The 9,718-nt window shown below is 33.7% G+C and overlaps 2 protein-coding genes across 2 annotated transcripts; one reads left to right on the forward strand and one right to left on the reverse strand.

Annotated features, from left to right (window-relative positions):
- Window positions 1-2,903: 2,903 nt before the first annotated feature.
- On the forward strand, window positions 2,904-4,640 carry LOC143627073 (remorin-like). Its single transcript, XM_077096968.1, has 5 exons — window positions 2,904-3,173; window positions 3,523-3,573; window positions 3,640-3,727; window positions 3,807-3,888; window positions 4,274-4,640. Exons 1-5 carry the CDS (start codon window positions 3,020-3,022, stop codon window positions 4,466-4,468), a joined length of 570 nt encoding a protein of 189 aa, XP_076953083.1. The 5' UTR covers window positions 2,904-3,019; the 3' UTR covers window positions 4,469-4,640.
- A 62-nt stretch (window positions 4,641-4,702) lies between these two features.
- LOC143627072 (transcription factor MYB17-like) lies at window positions 4,703-6,813 on the reverse strand. Its single transcript, XM_077096967.1, has 3 exons — window positions 6,624-6,813; window positions 5,311-5,440; window positions 4,703-5,231 (listed from the first exon to the last, which is right to left on the reverse strand). Exons 1-3 carry the CDS (start codon window positions 6,784-6,786, stop codon window positions 4,709-4,711), a joined length of 816 nt encoding a protein of 271 aa, XP_076953082.1. The 5' UTR covers window positions 6,787-6,813; the 3' UTR covers window positions 4,703-4,708.
- Window positions 6,814-9,718: the final 2,905 nt, after the last annotated feature.

Here is a 9,718-nt window from a genome sequence, read left to right on the forward strand (position 1 = left end):
TATTTACTTTATGCATTAGTGGTATTTATTTTATTCAATTGCTTTTCTATCATTAATTATAAGTTTTCTTACTTAAGGTCTTAAGGCCCATTTTATTCTAACAAAATTGTGAGCCTACACATTACTTTTAAAGAAATTTATATATTTTTTTTATATTTTCTTCCTAGAATCAATTCGGAACACTGTTATGTTTTGATACATAATTTCAGTATTGTGGATTTGATAATATTTTAGGGGTGTAAAAACTGATTTTGATGCAATAATCATTGATCTTATAACGTTATCTATTTTACCGTAACAGAGATACGAAGTTAAGAGATACGCAATACACAAAATAGAGAGAAAAACTTGTATTTAGAGAGGTGAGAGATTAACGATGATGTAAATGATAGTTCTTGTAAGTACAATATAATTCTTCTGCTTTGTTTATCTCGTTGTTTAGTTTTGTAACTCTTCATGTGTAATTGTTAAGTATTTATGGTAATTTATTACTGTCATTATTAAAAAAATTTGTGTGGTGGTTATTTCGATTTTCTTAGCTACAATTTATGAAATTATTAATACTCTAAAAACATTAAAAAAAAGATAGGTATTGGGAGCCTCTCAATTTTCATAAAAGCTTGCAAAGCTTATGGAATGGTAATCACTAGGGTGTGCGTGGTGCGGTTCGATGCGGTTTTTGATTAAAACCGAACCAAAAACCAAACTTTCGGTTTTATGACTTTTTAAAATCATTCGGTTTCAGTTTTTTCGGGTTTTCGGTTTTCGGTTTTTGGGTTTGGTTCGGTTTTGAATGCGGTTTTTTCGGTTTTGCTAGTCGAGCCAAAACTTTTTGGGCAGAAAACACTTGACCCAAGATATTGAAATCGAGCATGCCATTTTTTTTTCTTTAAACTAATGATTAATAGAAAATTGTATATTTGGACCTAAAATATTAAAAGATAATAAAAGACGTATTTGAAATTAAAATTTAAAATCAAGACCGAAAGTACCTATTATTGGTTTTTAATCATACTTGTAAACCAAATATATTTGTAGTAACAATATGTTAAGATTAAACAAATATTCATCGGTAGATTTTGTTTTAATGATTATGGTTAAGAGGCTATGGTTATTTCGGTTCGGTTCGGTTTTTTCGGTTTTTAACAAAATACAAAACCGAATCAAAACCAATATTTCGGTTTTTGGTAAAGTTCAAAACCGAACCACCGGTTTCTATTAAATCCAACCAATCAAATTCAGTTCACTCACTTTTATATTAAAAAAAAGATTATATAATAATTATGTTATTAGTTAAACCATTAGGTGTTTTTTTATGGGAAAGTTGTGAGAGTTTGCATGCCTACGTCTATGTGACGAAACATTTTTGACTTTTTATTTAAACTATTACACATATTCTTAGTCTTATATTCTTATACATAAAAATCAAATCTTTTGAATTGAATCAGCATACAAAACAGTTAAACTTCAAGTGTCTTTTTTTTTTTTATAATAAATGATAATAATAAAGTTGATTTCCCGTAGTTGGATCTTTTTGTTCAATATAAAGTGATATTTATATAGTCGAAATACTACAACGAGAAAACTTAATGAATACATTCAAATTATCACAAGATAATTCCCTTAAACACCAGAAAACCGTATATCCATACTTTAAAAATTAAGACAAAACAATAATCATGATAAATAATGTTTTAAATGAGACATGTTGGTAGGTTGACGTTTAATTTATAATATAAAATTAACAAGAAGTGGTGTTTACATGATTAGGAGTTGAGTAAATAAAGCGTAGACAACTCACCAACCAAACTTTTGGCTTCGGACTTGAGGCATGATTCTCTGTATCACTTAAACTAAGCTTCTTTACAGCAACTCCATTATTGGAATTAAGCAATCTTAATTACGAAACAAATGAACATCAATACATTGTTATATCATTTAAACATATGTTATGTAGCATGTTCTTTTTTGGGACGCTGATATTTAACGCAACACAAAAAAGAGTTGTTTTTGGGTCGGTTGATGTAATCTGTTTTGTTAAATAGGTTAATCCGAACATGACATGTTTAATAAGTGAGTTAATTTGTTAAACTTTTTTTTTCATTTTTTTAAAGTTTGTATTTAGATATTAGTAAGTTTTATCCATGTACATTAGCGAATAAAAAATTATTATTAAGGTCTACGGGCCTTTTTATTTTAGCTCGGCCGAGGTATTTAAATTCTCAGTAACGGCCCTGAGCTCGAGAACTTATTGGGGGTAGAAGTAAAAATTGGAAATAAGAGGTGATATAGATTTCAGCATGGACCCTTTTGTAAACTATTAGCTACATGGAAATTAAAAGTTAAAATATTAAAATTGTTTTTAACACTTTTTTATAATGAAATAACACCAATGTCTAAATGCATGATTATTTAAACTAAGGCACAAGGTTACAAAAATGTTTCATTTGAGTCTGAATACTGATTATTTAAACTGTTACTAGCGCACACGCTAGGTGTTACTTATATATGCATCGATAAAAAACACAACACGATTTTTAAGTGTGCTTGAAACAACATTTATGGGTCGTGTTCGGGTTAAACAGCTAAACCAACCAGTCAACCCAACTCGACAAACACGCTAGTTTTTATACATAAATATTATAAGTTAGACAATGATAATAACTAAACTATAGATTTGTATCAATTAACAAAAAAAGTCTAAAAGAAAGAAGAAAAAAAAAGCAACAAAAAGGGCATGATGCTTTATATAAAACCCAACGGCTCTTCATCTCCTTTATAAAAAATCTTTAATTTGAAAAACAAAATTTAAGAAAACAAAAGAAGCAACAGTCTGTTAATGGTAGGTTGGCCAACTCAATTCATAATATTATATAAAATAAATAAATAAATAAATAGATAGATAAAATCCAGCAATCTATATAACAATCACACTCCTTGTCCTTTCCAACCCACACATTGAATCTTTTCATTTGTTTCCATATTCCATTATACTCTTAATTCTTGAATTCTACAAGATATGGCAATAGAAGATACCAAGAAGGTGGAAGCGGAACCCGAGTGCCAGCCCGAGACTCTCATCAAGGAGGACGAGAAAGCGATCGTCCCAGTCGAGCCTCTTGTTCATGAAGAAAAGCCCGTCGATGACACTAAAGCTCTAGCCGTCGTTGAAAGTAATCTAATCTCTAGTTTCGCTTTTCGAATATTAATTCGTTACAAAAAAATAAATTAATTTATGCCCTTTAATTAACTCTCTGTTGTATGAGGGGGATTTTACTGGGTACGTTTGCTGGTTTGTTTTGTCACTCATCTAATGCATGTCGATGACACTAAAGCTCTAGCCGTCGTTGAAAGTAATCTAATATTCTAGTTTCGCTTATTCGAATATTAATTTGTTACAAAAAAATAAATTAATTTATGCCCTTTAATTAACTCCATGCTGTATGAGCTGGATTTTACTGGGTACGTTTGCTGGTTTGTTACGTCACTATTATGTCATCTAATGGTTTGATAATATGACAGAACCAGCAGAAGTTTGTGAGGAGAAACCGATGGACGGTTCTGTCAATAGAGGTAATCTAAACAATCTAAATTCTAATTGAAAATAATTAAGGTTAATTAATTTGTTTGTTTGATTAGATGATGTTCTTGCTAAAGTTGCAATAGAGAAGAAAGAGGCACTTATTAAAGCATGGGAAGAAAGCGAGAAGTCTAAAGCCGAAAACAAGTTAGACCGCAGTTAGATTTTCATAAACTAAGAACATAATTTGTCTTTCGGTTACTAAATGTTTTGTATGATTGAATAGAGCACAACAGAAGCTATCTTCCATTGGAGCTTGGGAAAACAGCAAGAAAGCCGAACTAGAAGCCGAGTTGAAAAAGATCGAGGTAACATACTTGAACAGTTGAACTCAACCAGAATAGGCAGAGCTGTTTCCGAGAATCATTAAAAATTTTTGGGCTTTAAAAAGATTTTTTTTTATTGGTTTTAAACAATTAAATATTTAAATTGGTTTACTTGATTACGATTTGGGTTGTGCAAATTTTTTATTTTTATTTTTTATAAAAATGAGTTGAGTAATTGGTTTTAAAATTAAGAATACATATTTTTACAAAAAAAGTTATATATATAATTTTAAGAAAAAATCGGGCCTACCGTGGTAATCGGGCCGGGGGCAATTGACCTCCCTGCCCTCCTTCATAGCCGGCCCTGAGAACAGGATTTCGGTTTCTTTTCAAACCAATAATCGCCCTTTGTAAAATCGTTAAACAGGAGGACTTGGAGAAAAAGAAGGCGAAATATATAGAAAAAATGAAGAACAAAATTGCTTTAATCCATAAAAAAGCCGAAGAAAAGAGAGCACTTACAGAAGCCAAACGCGGTGAAGAGCTTCTCAACGCGGAAGAAATGGCTGCTAAGTATCGGGCGACTGGCGAAACGCCAAAGAAACTCCTTGGATGGTTTTAAAGCTACATTGTTTGTCACTAAATATGCATTTGTATGATTTTATTCATTTTTTTCAAGTGTGTTTCTATTCTATTATGATTGATTTAATGCTTCATTATATTGTGTGCATATGTATATTACTACACTAGCCATTTATTATTATAAGAAAAAAACAAGTTTGCAAGTTACAATATTATTTCATCAAAGTTTCAAACATTCAAGCATCTGTTCTAAAGGCAAGAGGTTATGAATTTATTCACCTTATTCATACTGCAAATACTCGCCGTCATTAGGAAAATCGAGCAGCAGATCCAGCGTTATATCCGATGAATTATTCGCTTCAAACGAGCTTTGAGACTCCAAACCATTTGTCGTAATCTCTTCCGCTTCCTCCTTTACTCTTACACGCTCCTTCACGACGTGATCACAAGATCCCGACTCAAACTTCATGGCTCCAAGAGTCGGGATCTCACACGCCACCTTATCAAAACTCATACACTTGTTAAATGTGTCTCCATCGCAAGAACCCCATTCATGTAGCATGTTAATGTTATTGTTCTCACTCGAGCCGTCCGGAATGAGAAGCATGGGATCCATTGACTCCACTGTGGTGTCCTTGTTATCCATTTCCGCCATGTGGCCAGCTGGTGAGAAGGAGTGCTTCGTCTCTGCTGACGTGGACGGTGAGCTGGATTTTGGGATCCGTTTTCTTAGATGCGAGTTCCAGAAATTCTTGATCTCGTTATCAGTTCTTCCTGGTAACCATGAGGCAATCGCGGCCCACCTAATTCATAACTTAACCGAATTAACTTAAATCACAACATATACTAACAACAATATTTAAAGTGGTTCTGGTTCATTACTTGTTACCGTGCACGCGGTGCAGATTGAATATTGTTTGTTCCTCCTCATAAGTAAAAGCACCGCGCTTAATATCAGGACGAAGATAATTCGTCCAACGAAGCCTGCAACTCTTTCCACATCTTCGAAGACCTAAATTAACAATTCCACATAATAAAACATGGAGGTCGTGTTCGTTTCACACAATGGAATTGGAATTCGTGTAGGATTTGGAATCTGAACATTCCAATAGGATTTGGAACGAATTGGAATCCAATTCCACTCTTGATGTGTTCGTTTGACAAATGAATTGGAATCTATCACCACGAATACGCATCTCCAACCAACCCACCAAGTTTAGGTCAAGAACCCGGGTCGCGTTCGGGTTCGAGTCGACCGACCGAGTCTACGGCGGGTCTACGTTTCGTTTCGCATTCGGGTCTACACAGTGGCGAAGCTTGGACATACACGTTGAGGGGGCCGGATTCAATAAGTATACAAAAATTCATAAACTAGAGAGGGCCGGGCTAAAAATTTTGGTCGAAAATGGGTATATTAACACTACGTACAAAAATTTTTGGTGCGAGAAAGGATAAATTTACACCACTGAGCATAAAAACAGAGGGGCCGGGCTCAAAATTTCGGTCGGAAACGGTAAATTTACACCATGTATAAAAATTTTCGGCCGAAAAAGGATAAAGTTACCCTACTGAGCGAAAAACGTAACGTAGGGGGCAGGCTCAAAATTTCGGTTGGAAACGGGTAAATTTACACTATGTATAAAAATTTTTGGCCGAAAAAAGATAAATTTACCACACCGAGCGAAAAAACGGAGGGGGCCGAGGCCACACCTGGCCCCAACTAAGCTACGCCACTGGGTCTACAGTCTGTGTCTGCATTCGGGTCAAGATCGACGGTCCATGTCTCCGTTCCGTGTCAAACCGAACATGAACCGACCCAAAGCGTCGAACCAAACCCGAACCAACCTGAAAGCACACTACGAACCGCATGCGAGCAAACCCGAACGCGGCCATTTTAGTTGACCGATCAAAGATTCCAATGAATTAACTTGAATTCGTCCACATTTTGGAAGGATTTGGAATTCAATTCCAATTCCAGTTCTCTGGCAACTGAACACACCAAAATGGAATTAAGATTCCAATTCCAACGAAATAAACACCTCAAGGAACGGAAATCAATTCCAAATTCCATTCCATCGAAACGAACACGCCCGGATTTTCACAAACAAATTCTATTTCTTTTTTCACAAATTACGCATATCCATCTTTCTATATCCATATAGATCTATAATTCTACAAACCAAACCGAACCGAACCTGCGAGTTTAGGAAAAGACCGCCAAGTACCATGGCCGTGTTTGGTAATATAATCAACAAGTAAGTTATCCTCTTCAGGAGTCCAAGCACCTTTTTTCACTTCACCTTTGTTACAACATGGTGCTCGTCCCATATTACCAGCTTTTCTGCCTCTCTTTCTCATCAAACAAACTTCTTTTTATTTATCTAACCGAATAATCAACCCGAGCCAAGTAGTACAAAACACTCTTTACCTATTGTATTTCAATGTTTCATCACACTAGACTGAAAATAATAATAATAATAATAATAATTAAAAAATTAAAAACTATAAACCACCACCGCAAAAGTGGAGCTATGGGAGGCTACAATAATTGTAACAACAATTAAACGTGTTGGTTTATGTTATGGCGAATTGAAACAAAAGTCAAATAGTTCTAGAAACAGGTTATTATGTTTATATATATTATTAGTATACATAATAATACTACGTATAGTAATACAATGTAACAAAAATGTGATTTAATTAAAGAAGAAGATGATTATAGGATGAGGGTTTTTGTTAAATTGTTGATTTATGAAGAAAGACTGAAAGAGAAAGAGAAAGAGAGACTCGTTCATTGTTGTGTTTGTGTTTGTGTTTGTGTTTGTGTTTGTGTTAAGTGTTTACTGCCACCCAACAAAGAACAAGACAAATGTTTCAGACTTTTCACATAAAGATTGATCCCACGTGTCTTTTAAAATCTCACAACGAGCGTTGCATATGCGACTATGCAACATATTTCTTTTTCCTTTTTTTAACAAAAAAAATCATGAGCAGTGACGAAGCTTGGACGAAGATACCGGGGGACGGACTCAAAACGTATTAAAAAGATTCACAAACAAGGGGGTCGGCTCAAATTTTCGATCGAAAATGGCTAAATTTACACTACGTATAAAAAATTTCGGACAAAACGGGTAAATTTTTACACTATTGCGCAAAAAAAATGGGGGGGGGGGCTACCCCGGGCCCTAAGTATACTTCGCCCCTGATCATGAGATTTCGTTTATATATATTTAATATACTGTTAAGTGCAAACAATGATCATTCTTACATTGATGGGGCGGTAGGCTGGTAAGACTGTAAAATCACTTGGTGGGAGGTCAAGGAAAAAGAACGTGCTAACTAATGAAATTAGATAAATTGGAGTTTGTGTTATTAAGTGCTCTTTTTAATATGGTATGATCGGAAACAAGTTAAAATCGAGATTCAATATAGTGGAATCATTAACATTACAACCAGTGTTGTAGAAAACTTTATGCGTTAATCGGAAGGTGGGGTAGGAACTAGCTATTAATCGGGATTAATAGGGATTAGTCTGGAATAATCGGATTGGAATTTATATGTAAATTTTCAAATATGCATATATATTCCAAAATTTATGTATATAAAATTTTCAATTTTGGCCGATTTTGAACAAATGGGTATTAACGGCAACAAATCGATGGGGGTGTCAACTTTAACTTATCTATAGCGAAATTTCCGTTGATTTACTTATCTATAACAATACAAAGTTAATTAAAGTAAAACAATGTGTAAAATGTATAAATGCTTGTACATAGTGAATGGAGGATAATAACATGTAACTTGTAAGAGAGAAGACTAGGTTGTTTAAAACCTAAGTTACTGTATTATATTTAAACAATCGATCGATATGTGTTTGTAGATTTTAAAGTTATCTATTTAAAGTTGATTTTTTTTCTTTTTAAGTATTATTTTAGTCGGTTTTATAATACCTAAAAGAAAGTTATAGTTGAATGGTTGCATAAAAATATCTAGCTAATCTTAAACTTGTTACATTTATATTATACTAAAATGTATTTTATGGTTAGGAAATATATATTTTTTCTTGTAATATTTATCTCAGTATAATTTGCAAAGAAGTATTTCTTAATGGAAACCAGAATAGCTTATATTTAGATTTTCGTATGTCTCTTGTCAGTTTTTCAAAAGAATTCAATGAATAATTTCTTTGGTCATGTTCACACATGCGAATATTTTATTCAAGAAAATTTTTATGCTCTTTTGTTTTTTTTTAAAATATAACTTTATTATATTATTTAATAATAATCTGTATCTATATTTTAACCAAAGATAATTATAACTTCCATTTTTAAATGTAACATGATCATCATAGATAAACCCAATGATTTATGCCCCTTGAATCATGGCATGGGCCGCCGTCACTGCTTAAACCCTTCTACTAGGGGTTCTGCTTCTGAACCCCCGCAACCCTTAGGCCCTTGCCTATAGGCTTTGCCTCTTATATCATAATAAACTCCAATAAATATGCACTTAGCAACTCTGAGTTTGTTTGATGTATATTATGATTTACATTGCTCAATAAGTCAATCGTAGCAATATAACGTACACTTTAAACATTAGTGTCATCGTTCTTTCATGACTACAAGTTTCTTTAGCTTGTGGGGACGACGAGAGGGATGAGTCTAGTCTAGTGGGCAAGAAACAAGAAATTAATTTCACCTCTTTATTTCTTTTTATCCGTTGAAATATATATACGGTGAAATATGTGGGAAACGTGTACAAAGTCACATTGGGTTCTAGAAAGGGTATTTTGGACTTTTGACCTTCTTCAAAACGTGGATAACGGCAAGAACGTTAAATGGATTTCTTAATTGGTACAAATAATGGTCTAACAAAAGAACACACATAAATATTTAAACTTTAAATAGTTTGTTTCATTTAACTTTTTAATATTGTCCTTTTGATCCAATGATACGGATACATGGAGTGATGGTTAATGTTTTAGATTTTAAGAACTCAAGTCTTAAGTTTGAAACCTAACTTAACAAGGATTTTCGTTTCCACAGTAATAAGTTTCCTCCTTAATGATTGAAGAAACACTAATGAATTCGGGATTGTCAAGATAGTATTTCAACCGGGTGAGGATATGTAGCCAGATCCTTCAAGGTTGTCACCAACCAAATCTGCAAAACAAGACATTGTGGCTTGTTACGAGAAGAGGAATTGGGGGGGGGGGGTTCTTCTCGTCATACCCTTCGACGTGAGACTCAGTATGTGTATCGAGAGTAATAATGGGAGTGAGAGTATGGAT

Source organism: Bidens hawaiensis, unplaced genomic scaffold (genome assembly GCF_021521415.1).
Source record: "Bidens hawaiensis isolate Kalapana, Puna unplaced genomic scaffold, B.hawaiensis_p1.1 tig00004595_1, whole genome shotgun sequence".
Classification (NCBI taxonomy): domain Eukaryota; kingdom Viridiplantae; phylum Streptophyta; class Magnoliopsida; order Asterales; family Asteraceae; genus Bidens; species Bidens hawaiensis.